Genomic DNA, 12,883 nt, shown 5'->3' with positions numbered 1-12,883 from the left:
TGTAGGCTAGCTACCTTAGAATTGAATGAAGTGCCGCCTACGGTGATCGATGTGCGGAGGCAATGCAAGAGGAGAGACACCAGGGAGCTTAGCAATTGCTTGCCCTACGTGGAGCGGAGCAGAACCATATATAGCACTGGTTGTGGGTGGTCATGACAAGCTAGGTAGTCTGGAAGTACGAAACGAGTTGGCAGGGTTGTCCTCTGGCTCTGTGCCATGTGCGGTGGTGTGGTCTTTGGTCATGAGAGAAATAATTCAATGATGGACTTTGAGTGGTCTTGGACTTACGAGCACATCAGGACTGGAGTGTGCTTTGGGCGAAACGTGCTTGGCGGTGGCGCTGGTTCATTCATGCAGGTCAAGGAATTAATGGGGGAGGAGACCACATGTCAAGGAAATATTAGAGAATGAGAAGATCAATAACAGACTAGCTACCTTAGCTAATTATTGCTCGGGGAGAAATTGATAGACGCAGCTCTCTCGGGCAAGAACAGAAGAACTTGATTTGAGAGGAAGAAACAAGTGAGCAGCGGAGCGGGATGGCTCGGCGGCTCGACGTGTCCTTTTAAAGACAGGAGACGCAGGAATAGAGAAGCAAAGGTGCGACAGCGACGCCCCGTAAGGTTAGTGGCTAACTAGCTTGCTTAAAGGTAATAAAGCGTCGCGGGAACGACGTGCTGCTATAGATGAACAGTGTTTTCTGCGGAGATACAATGTTTTCCACGCGTAAACAGTGTTTTCAGTGGGTGAGCAGTGATTTCTGCGCTGCTATAGTGCCGACGTGTGGAAAAAGGATGTCTGACCTTCGCTTGCAAAGTAACTGAGCAGCGTGCAAGCAGAGTGCTTAGTGGGCCAAGCTTGCGAGTGATATTAATGTGTAGCATGTGCGACACACTATGGCAGCGGCAGCGCGTCATGCACTGATAATTTTGCAAGGTGATTAGCAAGCAAAGTAAAGGCGGGGTAATTAGAACAACGAGAGATGACAGTGGCGCGTCGCAAGATTGATGGAGATATAAATCTTGTCAAGTGGTATGCTAATAATTAGTGAATGATAATAATTTATCATTTGACTTTGTGGCTATGGAGCTCTCATGTGGAGAGAGATGACGCTGGAAAGACAACTTGGACTTCACGACGCTTGTTGGACTTGATGACCTAGTGGATCCTAGTGAATGTTATTTAGGTACATTAGTGGGGGTCAAGAATAATGGATGACACACAAATTCTACGAGCTGCTGTGGTCGGTCATCTTCGTTTGCTGAAGAGCGCGTGCAACACGCTAGAGATTGCTGCCTAACTCGCCATTCATGACACGGCGAAGTAATGACACTGTGGCGAAACATGCCAGTGAAGGGTACTGCAAACGTGCTATGCGGGCTTGCTCTACGAGTGTGCTGAGGCATGCTCCGAGGATCAAGAAGGAGATGAAATAGCGAGAGATAGAGTTGGATCAGGATGACAATAGTGAGTTGAGTCGTGCTGGAGAGTATTTGGATAAGGAATAAATTAGAGCTCAATTCGAGAATTAGTGCAATAAAATTTAATTTCTCATTTACCACATGCAATAATACATAAACATGATGCTCATGATATGGTTTAGTGTTTTGATTAAGGCGTAACATGGGAGGAGGCGTATGATCTTCAACGTCGCTTCTAAGGATGGCAACGGGGATGTACCCGTCGGATATCGTTGAACGTTCTCTTCCCCGCTACGGAGAATTCATCCTGTCTCCGTCCCCGTTAACTGTCTCGGGTATAGATTCTTGCCCATCCCCGTACCCGTCGGGCATTGGTCGGGTAACAGATACCCGACGGGTACTGCATACCCGATAAACAAGGACACTTGGGGTCGCAGCTTTGTAATCGGAGACATTTCTTCTTCACCGGGTATAAGTGTCGGAGTCTCAGAGATACCGAGGAGAAAGAGCGAGGTTGCGAGGAGGACGAGCAAAGGTGGCAGAGAGACCAAACTGAGGAATCGAGGGGCACGAGCACTTGTGAGGCAGGCGTGCTTGTGCTGCTGGCGGAAATGGTGAGGAAAAATTGAACTAGGGTTCCTAGAACACACAAACTATATATATGATTGTTCAAATTTGGACCAAAATACCTATGTTGAGCTTCTTTGGGCCTAATACTTGCATGACAACTCAAATAGTCGGGTTTCCCAACGGGTAACGGGGACGGGTAAACAAAGAACGTTCCCGTACCCGCTATACCCGTCGGGGATGGATTCTTGCCCATTTAGATGCCCGCGAGTAAAGATATGATCCCATCCCCGTCCCCTAATGGATCAAATACCCGTCGAGTATTGGGTATCAGGGCCTCGTTGCCATCTTTAGTCGCTTCCCAGATGCTCCAGCTTGGGGACAAGCTGGATTTGAAGGGGTGAGCATTGTTATGTGCTGGGCAAGGAACATGAAGACAAGGCACGAGAAGAAGAGCGGCTAATGCTGGGCGTGAAGTTCTGGGCATTTTGGGCCTTGTGTTCGCTGAATTGGGCCTACGTGCCTGTATCGGGTGTATAAAGCCCTGTATTGCTGAGGGGAAGGGCATCGAACCAGACTTGTAACCGTCTTCCAACAAACTCTGTCTGAACCCTTCTCATGTTGCTGTTCTTGCTTCTATCCAGGATTCCCTGCTCTTCTTGTATCTAAATCTATCCCTTCTGATTGAATCTATCGAGTTATCTTGATTATCGTTGATCCAGTTCGTGACAGTTACCAATCCATCGTCCATCCTTTTCCACGGTGGCCGTGGACCCAAACCCAAATTGCTCGTGGTTTCTCAGAGCCTCATTCAAATCACGTACGTACAACGTACTAGCAGTGGTACCAGCTGCAGTAGCGTACGGAGTACTACTATACGACTGTAGGAGCATGACAAAAATCAATTACGGAGAGTGTAAAAGGTCCAGACCAAAAGATGACTGGAGGGGCACGACTCCCGAGGGAGTGACCGACTGACCGTTGCGTTGGCAGCCGAAAGCTAGCCGCCACCAAGGCCAGCCAGTCGCCCTCCCCGGTTTCAAATTTAAATCCTCCCTCCAAAGTCCAAATCACCCACCAATAAACAACAAATCGCCCACTAGTCACCAGTCCGTCCACCGTGCTGTCCGCTGCACTGCACGGCACCGCGCTACTGCAGCCTCGCCAGGCCACACCCGCCAGGGGATGATGGCGACCGCCGCCACCACGCCCAACCCCAAGGCGACCACTAGGGCCAGGAGGGAGCCGCTGCGTCCGCGGAGCAACAACGCCGCCGCGTCTCCGGCTCCGGCTCCGGCCGTGGCGAGCGCCAGGCGCGCGCCGGCGGCATCCGCGGAGAAGGAGAACCAGCGGCCCAAGAGCCTCGGCCACGGGAAGGAGGAGGACAACGGGAAGGCGGCGGCGGCTGTGACGACGACGACCGCCGAGCTGTCGAAGCCCGCGGAGACGGCGCCGGCGGTGGTAGCGCCGCCGCCGATGAAGCCGTCGTCGCTGCAGCTCCGCATGAAGGACGAGGAGGCCGAGGCGGCTGCGCAGGCGCCGCCCGCGTTCTTCGTCGGGCCCAGGGGCAGGGAGCTGCTGCTCCCGCCGCCGTCCTCCAACTACGAGGCGTGGGACCTCTCCGACAGCGAGTCCGCGCCGGCCTCCTCCTGGGCCACGCTCCCCAACAGGTACGCCGCGCCGCCGGGCCCTTCGTTCCCTCGTCCTCCTCCGCCGCCGCCGGGGGACCAGGCAGCAGCTAGTAACAATGCTCCCTCTTTCCTCTGTTCCTGCAGGGCGCTGCTGTGCCGGCCTCTGCCGCAGGACGTCGGCCGGTGCACGTGCGTCATCGTCAGGGAGGCGGCCACCGGCGCCAGAGGCGTCGCGCTCTACTCCCTCTACACCAACGTGAGCTGTCCTCCGAGCTGCATTGTTTGAAATCTGAAAGGCGATGTCAGAGCAATCCGAGGTTAATTTGTGTTTGTGGAATGGCGCAGGAGGGGCAGGGTCGGCAGGACCGCAAGCTGGCGGTGGCGCGGCACCGGAGGAGGAGGGGCAGGTCCGAGTTCATCGTGGCGCAGAACCAGGACGGCATCTTCTGCACCTCCGACAACAACTTCCTCGGCACGGTGGGCGCCAACCTGGTCGGATCCAAGTACCAAATCTGGGGCCAGGTACGTCCACACCTCAAATCATGCTTCTTCCTGAATCCTGATTGCGTTGAGCACTTAGATGAGCAAATGTTCATGGCTGGCAGGGGAGCCGAGCGGACGAGCTGAAGAACCAGTCGAAACGGCTTCTTGGCGTTGTCGCGTAAGATCCGACCGACCTCAAAATCCATCGGGAATCAGATGCTCCCTTCCGGAATGCTTCTTGACCCAGAGTTTTTGGTTCCTTCAGGTTTGCCCCCACCATCACCACGCTCACCGGGAGTTTCAGAAGCATGAGGGCATGGATCCCCAAGAACCAGTCCATGCAGCTCAAGACCAACAATTCTGCTCAGGTAAGTTCAGATGATTTTTTTTTTCAACATTCAGCGAGCTAGTTTGGAATCAGGCAGATGGTTCTTAGTGACTATGGAAGTTTGCAGATTCAGCATGTCAGTGGGCTCCCAAAGGATTGGCAGGAGAAGAAGAGCAGAGCTGACCAGTTGTGCTCAAGAGCCCCGTTCTACAACCATGTAAGGAGTTCATGACAGCTTGTTTGATGCGTATTCCTCTCTCAAGAGGCAAGCTGATGATTGTTGATTTGTTGATTTGTGTTGTTATGGTTCCGTGTGCCTCTTCACGACAGATGACAAAGCGCTACGAACTGGACTTCAGAGAGAGGGCAGGAAGGATGGGGTACAAGGTGCAAACATCGGTCAAGAATTTTCAGATGACTTTGGAGGTAACATTTCATTTGTCTGGTTCATACGTATCAGAGATCACAGCAGTCATAAGATACATGTAACTTTGCTTGGCAGGAAAACGAGAGGCAGACAGTGTTGCAGCTTGGTAGGGTTGGGAAATCCAAGTACATAATGGATTTTAGGTAACAAAAAAAGCCGCACCCAAAATTATTCCAGTGCTTTCGGTTCAATTGCGAGATCAGTTTCATCTCAGAAAAATGTGTTCTGCAGATACCCGCTGACCGGCTACCAAGCGTTCTGCATTTGCCTGGCATCGATCGACGCAAAGCTGTGCTGCACCCTGTGAAATGGGAGCCATGCGAGGAAGGAGTGTTTGTTTTTGACCTTCAGTAGCTGATGTAATCTAAGCGGTTCGGTACTTCCAGTCTTCCAGCTTCTCACCTCGAGAAGGCGATTGAATAAAAGATCATGCTAATACGCGATTATCCTTTTGCAACTTGAGTGTTACTTAATCGGTCAAGCAATGTTTTATAATAGAAATAGCAAACAAGTCTAGTTACACCAAACTGTCGGCGTTTATACACTTGCCAGCCTTGGCACACTCGACCTATCTGCAGTTCTGCACTCATCATCCACACATGCGGGCAGCTTGTTGCAAACACATCGTCAATTCGTCATCCTCCCTTTTGGTGGTAGTTGATCCTTGTACTTCCGCCAAGCCATACTTGTGTTGTACTTGCATCCTATGCATACAGGAGCAGAACTGATGTTTGCCACTACACGCTGATGAATGGGAAGACACAACTGTAGCAATCTACTTAAGTGTGTTCAGCTACATGTATTTAAAGGTAAAAGGCAACATGTAATATAGGTCTTGCACAAAGAAATCAATTCAAATGACTGTCAGCTCCATATCAACTCTGAGTAGTCACTCGGAACTTCCAATCTTGATCAATGTGGGTCAGATGTCGACGAAGGCTGTCAAGGTTCAAAAGAACGAAATCACCCCAGATGTGAGCCACTTGCCATATATGTTTACCGAAGGATAATCAACCAGAGGATGGCTGAGTTCTCACCATATGAAAACTATTCCCGCTTAATCTTCCTCACCAGCATGCTCCAGAAGATAGTTTGCTGCTAGCTCCTCATTCCTATCGCAGGCAAAGAATGCTTCAATAACGCGTGCTCTGTCAAACCCCATGGTTTCAAGCTGAATATACAAAAACAAACCAAAACATGATTATGTGATCTCAAATATCTATGAAGTCGGAGGATAGCGAGTTCAACAAATGCGTGCTTACCCGTCCAATGGCCTCCTGCTCCTCTGGTGTAACACTAATAGCATGAGGCATTTCATCCTCCTCAGGTTGGTCTAAGAAATCCCTAGAGATTTTGAGGAAATGGGCAGAAGAAATGATATAACACTATCTATTTATAAAATCAGTAAACATCAATTCACACAATACCAGAAATCTATGACAATTGGCAAGTGGTGATGAAGCAGACAACCCAAACAAAGGGGGAAAAGTTAATCAAATAAGAGGATGCTTACCCCTCTCCACCTTCAAAGGGCTCATTTAGTAACTGAAGAAACTCATCATGATTCTCCTCAATCAGCCTTAGAATTTGAGGATTCTGCTTGCTCAACTCAACTAGCATAGGCTATAACATGATACCAGCAAAAAGTTCAGGCAGGTGCTACACAAGAAGCCATAGAATGTATAAGCCAAACCAAAGAATACAAAACCTGCAAAATTTCTGGATTTGTATGCACCATTTCCCGAACTGCTTGAAACTGCAAAATAATTGATATGCTCTTAATTCATATTTAGAACAATGAGGTTTCTTCCTTAATAAACTGAAGTAATCCCACCCTGCTGATCCAAAATATAAGTCCATTTGCACTTGGGGCTAACATTAAGGTGAGGGGTACAATGACCATGTTGCACATAAATCATTAGTGCGCATTGCATTGATTAGTGTGCATTTAAGTAGGAGTACACATGGAAGAATGAAGCAAAAAGTTGCATTGGAGTTATTGTTGATTTTTATTTGGTGCATTTAGGAGAAGGTTAGATGGACATATATTTGGGGTTTCATTCCAAACAAAAGATTCAATAAAGTTTTACAAAGCTCATGTTCGCACCGCATTGGGGTAAGGTCCATCCTTGCACAATATGTTACCGTAAGATTAGTGAGAAAACAAGTGTGCTAGATGAGGCTGTTACAACTTACTACTATGGGCACCTTATTTTCTAATAGTATATTTTAGTATGTAGGGGGAATAATAGAGAATTAACCCAAAAATCTTAAACAACAAAAATTAAAATGAGAACCTGTTGATTGTTTCTAAGAAAATCAAGTGGTCCACCACCAGCACCACCTCCAGCATTGGAACCCCCCTGCTGAATTGTTTAATGGTCAATAGATGCTTCAACATGCAGTGATAATGATTGAACCACATAAAGTACACCTGTGGGAAAAGATTTAGTGGAGCAGTGTTTGGAATCCCAGAGAGACCGGCTTCCCCGGTAGGAGCTCGATCAGTTGTGTTTGCTCCTTGACCACCAATTGGAACAGCAACTTCAGCTGTCACTGGAATACCCTAATGTTTGACAGAAAAAATCTATTACCACCAGAAAATTGGATTCCATCATTAAGTGCAAAAAGGCAAAAGAATGGGGCGACTAGAAAAATACATACAGAGTAGAGGTATTCAACAGCACGTTCCGGGTGGTTGTAAGCAGCACGGAGAGCCCTTTGGACTTTATCTTTGTCCCAACTTCCCCCACCCATCTCCATTAGCTGGTTAATCATTGTGTCAACATTGCTTCCTGATAGAAGATTTGATGCTGCATTGTCATATGTGTTAGGAGGAGCCCTAACAAAAAGAAAAAAAAATTGTTAGCAAAATTAATAAATGTACCAAAAAAAGAAGTAAAGGAAATGGAAGTTTCCAGATTCATAAGAGCACTTCAGATCTATCTTCAACATAGTTATTGTACTCCCAAATTTCAGTTGGGGGTGGTGGTGGTGGTGGTGTGTGTGTGTGTGGGTGTGGGGGGGGGGGGGGGGGGGGGGGGGTGCGCTAACTCGCATCTACTTGTTATGTGTCGCTATAATTCGGCTTAACTCACAGTATTTTACCTAATGGGCCGTATTAAATTTACACGAAGAAGTTGGAGGTTCTATTCCTGCAAGCTATGGTCATTTTTGCAAGGTTGCATGATTTATGTCTCAAATAACTTCACAGTCTCAACGAAGGTTGACATAGTTTTTTCCCCTGATGGAGGATATCTACGGAAACAGTAATGGGAATTTTAAGTGGTCAAAATCGCCTAATAGCACAGATGTGTGATTGGCAGGCTGGAAATATACTCTGCAGCAAGTCCTTCAGGCTGAGAAGTTGTAGTTGGTGCCACCCTGCAAAAAGATGCATCCCATGAGTTTACGAAAAGAATAAAAACAAATGAAGAGGCTAGAGAGAGAGAAAGAAAAGCTATAGCAAGAACTCACGGGGGCTTAGGAGCTTGTTGTGGGGCATCTAGAGGAGGTGCCTGCCTTGTTGCAGGAGTGTTTGAGGGCTAGTAATGGTTCATGCAGTTAGTACATAAGCTGGTAGTTTGTTTTTCCACCCGCAAAGGAAATAACTCTACCTGGGAAGATGAAGTTCCACTTGAACCAGATGTTTTACCCTGCAGAAAACAGAGTGGATAAGTATGAATTTATATGAAATAGAGCAAGAGTACATACAGGGAAAATGTTGAATAAAGGATAACATGTGCTGAGTGATGGTGCTAAAAGATATACCATTCTACATTAAACATATCATTCAAGGAACACCCAGTACCAGAATGTGTATTTCCATATCATGTACTTTTTAACTGTGATACAAAAGGAGTACTTTGTGTTATAGGTTTATAGCTACTACGGGATGGAAGGTGGTATGAACCTTAGTTCATATCGGGGATAGGGAGGATAACCACTGCCAAGAGGAAGGCCGGGCAAAGTCGGCGTGGAGGGAGACTAGAATATTTGGGGGTAACTGGATTGTTTGTTGTTCATTGCTTGATTCAATCTCAACTGGTTACAGGGTATAAATAGAGGAGCTCAGCCCCTAGGCGCCCAGCCTCTGGCTCCTTGTTTCTCTCCCAACATTAATTCTAATCTCTCATTAACTCTAATCTCTTCCCCAGACTCTAATTGCCATTGATTACAGCCGGACCCCCTGGGATACCGTCCTGGCTGCATGCCGGCAGTCCCCGGATGCCCCACATGACAGAAGGATAGTATTAAACTATGCCAGATGATCAGCAATAAGAGCAGAGCACCACTGCAGGTCAAATAATGTTTCAGACAGATTCACCTTTGGCAAATAACTATATTATATTTTGTACCTAAATTTAACTTTTCTTCATGTGTTACAATTCATCCTTTTTGTATTATATCTGTAAATTTTGCATCAAATTTTACACTAAAATCAAGTTGTTACATTATCAGATTAAAGTTATGGCAAATACTTCAGTAAGACATAATAGCTATCTGAAACAGTTCCTATAATACGTAGCACAGAGATGTATTAGAAGCCAACCTTACTAAGCATGACAACTAGAAACCCATCTTCGTTAACTTTATTCTCATCCAATGTACTTTCATCTTTCAAGACCTTTCCATTGAAAATCAGCAGTTGTTGCCCCCATGGATAGCTGTCCTTTCCTTGTATCTCTTCGATGTTCTTCTTCACAGCCATAATCTGGTAAAATAAGGAACCGTTAGTAGAACCTTGACAAAATATAGAATGCCAATAAAACCCATTCAACTATGATCACAAAACAGTAAGCTGACAAGCATTAATCCAAACCCTTGTTGTGCCTGCATCACCGATGGCGGAGGAAAGCAGAAGATATGGAAAAGAACAAGGAACCATGAGGTATTTGAAGAAGGTACAAGGTAGGCAAATGGGCACAAGAGGCAAGAGAATACCAGCAATCCAGCATAACAATCAAATAGGCTGAAGCCCCAAGAGCATGCCAGTATGACAATCAGGACTGAGCATGGGACGTGTAAATGAAGCTGGATGCTGTTTACAACAGGCAACATGTGTGTCAGGCAGCAGGGACATGGTCTTCAAATGAGCAAGGTGCGGGTTACTTTGAGCCAGTATCTACCAACAAAAAGTGTGCATGAGAAATAAAAATCCTCATGCTCTTCCTTTTCAATGCTCCATTTCTTCCCTTCCTATCCCGAATTCCGATTCTACTCATGTAAATCCATCTTGTGAAACTTTGAGCCTGATCTCGTTTAACTCCGTTGTAGCGAGTCCAAGGTTATCATAGCCCTACACTACACAGTACTTCTACAGCAGCGCCAAAACCATTTGCCAGAAATAACTCCAGTACATTGATACATAGATATGTTAAGACCTGGCACTTTCCAAATGTATACATCAGAGACCAGTACTTTAGATGCGTTTTCACATGCTCCCACCATCTAAAAACACCCTAACCATGTCACGGACAGCACTCACACGGTCACACCCCAAAATCAGAGACCAGTGCCTTAAATGGATTTTCGCGTGCTCCCACCATCTAATCACACCCTAACCATGTCATGGACAGCACTCACACGGTCACACCCCGAAATCAGAGACTAGTGCCTTAAATGGATCTTCACGTGCTCCCACCATCTAATCACACCCTAAGGGCTAAGGTGGCATTTGGATAGGAAGTGGGATAGGGAAATGGATATAGCATGGGATAGAGAGGAGTGGGTTATGGATTGGGAAATGGAGAGTTCAACCCAATCCATTGTTTGGCAGTTTGGCTGGAGTTTGGGTTTCAAGTGGGACCCGCTGCTATAATTAAAAAATGAAGAAAGCACTTGACTTTTCTATGCCACGCCCAATAGCACCTGCCTTATCCATCCATCCCAAAAGCGACGGTGCTCGATCCTGGTTTCCAGAAGACGCACCTCCAAATCGCGCAGGGACAGGGCCGCGCCGCATCTCCAACAAAGGTCCTGTGCGACCGCACCGGACCAAGCGGAAGCGCCTGAGCAGCGCAGGCGACAAGGGCTCCAACAGCATGGGTGACGGGGGCAGCGGTTGCTCTAGCTGCGCGGGCAGCGGCACGGCTGGCTGCTGCTCGCATGCTCCAGCAGCGTGGGAGGCACGGGCAGCGAGGGCGACTCCAGCTTCGGTGACGAGGGTGCCTCCAGCTCCGGCAGCTTCGGCTCCACCTCGGCTGCACTTTCGATTTCCCAATATAACCCACCCCTCCGGCTGGGATTGAGTCGTCGGGATAGAGGTACCTATTTCCCTATCCCAGAGCAGCCCCATTTCCCTATCCCTCTACCCAAACGTGCGTCCCGTTTGTTTCCACTTCTCCTAGCCACGCTTGGATTATAATCTAAGCGAAGATTTTTTCGCTTCTCGCTTCTCGTAGTTCAAATCTCTGAAGCAGCTTACCACATAAGCGAGAATCGGTGGAAATAAGCAAAGCGTTTGGCAAGATTCTCGCTTATTTCCACTGACAAGCCGCTTATAAGCGGAAACAAACGGGGCCGTGGGATAACCATGTTATGGACAGCACTCACACGGTCACACCCCAAAATGTCAGGACACCAAGTCTCAAATCAAATCCTATAAACCACAAGGAACACCTGCGGACCTCATTCTCCAGTCTTCAGGCCAACCCTATACCTTCGTCATCACAAAAATCGAATTCCCTGCTGCATTTTCTCGACAGCTCCTAGTGAAGCATACAGAGACAGGAAAATGTCCAGCTCTTCCCTGAATCGCCCCCCGTCAGAATGCCGCAGAAACCACCCGCCTCACCACAAGCGCTCACACCCACGGACCCGTCCCCGATAAGAAGCACCCCGGTAAGAAGCACGAGAAGATTTCAAAACGAAATGGGGATCGGAATATCTCACCGTGTCGTTGGGCTGCACCCGGATCTCGAAGTGCGTGCCCTTGAGGGTCTTCACCGTCAGCTTCATGGCGGCGGGCGGTGGCGGCAACCCGAGGCAGGAGAGGCTCGCCTCCGCTCCGCTCCCGCTTCCGTGCGCGGGCTAGCCGTCTAGGGTTTTAGCGGTGGTGGAGCCGTGGAGCGTCGCGCGGAAGGCGCCTCCGGAGTTTGGGGGGCGAACAGGACCGAAACGAAAGAGGAAGATGCCCACGTGTGTGCCGCCACGGGCTGACGAAGGGGCCTGCAGAGTATCCGGCCACGGGCTGCAATATTTCAGGCCTACTCACACAGATTCTGGACCACGGCAATCTCAACTGAATCGAAAGCCCATGGGCCATACAGGAGAGATCCGGCCGCGCCTCATCTCCTCTAAAAAAATTGGCCAAGAAACACTAGATAGTTGTGTAAGTGGCGCCCGATGCCATCCAAATTTAAATTCTGAGGATACGAAAAAGGCTTTTAATATCTATGTAGATACAGATGACCCAAATCCAATTTATGTGTGTATACGAAGTAGTATAAGATATAGAATTGACAAAATTCGATGGATATAGATTATCCGCTGGATTATCTAATATTTAAAATAAGATATCCGATAATATCCCTTTCTAGGCTTAAAACCCAAAGAATTCATTATAAAAAATTGTTAGTTGGCAACTCTTACTTTTATGATGTGGTTGTTTTATGATCTCATTTTTGAATTAAGAACTTGCTAGCCGTTATTACTTATTAACTAATAACTTGTCATACCGTTAATTTGAGATGATATGGTATTAGCTTGGCGATGGCTAAAATAGAGTGGTGATTCACAACAATTATAGTAAAGGGCTGTAAGTGGGTTGTATGTTGAGGTGGAGGAGAGAAATGAGAAGTGGGTTAAAATAGAGTGGTGATTTACAACAATTATAGTAAAGGGCTGTAAGTGGGTTGTATGTTGAGGTGGAGGAGAGAAATGAGAAATGTGTTATAAGTTTACAGGGCGAGTTAGACACAAGGACAAAAACTTTTGTGCACCATTAGGAGAGTGGTTTTCCCAAACATCCGAAATTATTTTTTAGTTGTGGTTTATTCCCTCAAACTCCGGCTTTCCAGGGTAT

General features: G+C 47.4%; 2 protein-coding genes across 3 annotated transcripts; one reads left to right on the top strand and one right to left on the bottom strand.

Moving 5' to 3' along the window:
- Window positions 1–3,110: 3,110 nt before the first annotated feature.
- LOC136462825 (tubby-like protein 4) lies at window positions 3,111–5,310 on the top strand. The gene is made up of 9 exons (XM_066461873.1): window positions 3,111–3,658; window positions 3,764–3,875; window positions 3,965–4,141; window positions 4,225–4,280; window positions 4,368–4,470; window positions 4,558–4,647; window positions 4,761–4,856; window positions 4,933–5,000; window positions 5,089–5,310. The coding sequence occupies exons 1-9, from the start codon at window positions 3,174–3,176 to the stop codon at window positions 5,162–5,164; spliced, it is 1,263 nt and encodes a 420-aa protein (XP_066317970.1). The 5' UTR covers window positions 3,111–3,173; the 3' UTR covers window positions 5,165–5,310.
- A 12-nt stretch (window positions 5,311–5,322) lies between these two features.
- Window positions 5,323–12,001, bottom strand: LOC136462826 (ubiquitin receptor RAD23b-like). Of its 2 annotated transcripts, none has more exons than XM_066461874.1 (13): window positions 11,752–12,001; window positions 9,410–9,571; window positions 8,475–8,513; window positions 8,335–8,402; window positions 8,197–8,241; window positions 7,522–7,699; window positions 7,292–7,423; window positions 7,155–7,223; window positions 6,566–6,613; window positions 6,371–6,480; window positions 6,120–6,201; window positions 5,895–6,028; window positions 5,323–5,796 (listed from the first exon to the last, which is right to left on the bottom strand). In XM_066461874.1, exons 1-12 carry the CDS (start codon window positions 11,815–11,817, stop codon window positions 5,915–5,917), a joined length of 1,113 nt encoding a protein of 370 aa, XP_066317971.1. In that variant the 5' UTR covers window positions 11,818–12,001; the 3' UTR covers window positions 5,323–5,796; window positions 5,895–5,914. The 2 variants fall into 2 exon arrangements, with proteins under 2 accessions (XP_066317971.1, XP_066317972.1); XM_066461875.1 differs by having other exon boundaries at window positions 7,155–7,220; window positions 11,752–12,000.
- Between the last annotated feature and the right edge of the window lie 882 nt (window positions 12,002–12,883).

The sequence above is a fragment of the Miscanthus floridulus genome, chromosome 7, assembly GCF_019320115.1.
Source record: "Miscanthus floridulus cultivar M001 chromosome 7, ASM1932011v1, whole genome shotgun sequence".
NCBI lineage: Eukaryota > Viridiplantae > Streptophyta > Magnoliopsida > Poales > Poaceae > Miscanthus > Miscanthus floridulus.
The sequence above is the reverse complement of the archived record's forward strand: the minus strand, read 5'-3'. Positions and strand labels throughout refer to the sequence as shown.

Bases quoted from the DNA above. Each gene is read 5' to 3' on its own strand.
- LOC136462825 (XM_066461873.1), top strand. From the start codon at position 3,174: ATGATGGCGACCGCCGCCACCACGCCCAACCCCAAGGCGACCACTAGG. The intron at 4,281-4,367 runs GTAAGATCCGAC...TGGTTCCTTCAG, and splicing joins CGGCTTCTTGGCGTTGTCGC to GTTTGCCCCCACCATCACCA. The intron at 4,857-4,932 runs GTAACATTTCAT...TTTGCTTGGCAG, and splicing joins ATTTTCAGATGACTTTGGAG to GAAAACGAGAGGCAGACAGT.
- LOC136462826 (XM_066461874.1), bottom strand. From the start codon at position 11,817: ATGAAGCTGACGGTGAAGACCCTCAAGGGCACGCACTTCGAGATCCGG. The intron at 6,614-7,154 runs GTTCTCATTTTA...ATTATTTTGCAG, and splicing joins TTCTTAGAAACAATCAACAG to TTTCAAGCAGTTCGGGAAAT. The intron at 6,202-6,370 runs GTAAGCATCCTC...CAAAATCTCTAG, and splicing joins CCCTTTGAAGGTGGAGAGGG to GGATTTCTTAGACCAACCTG.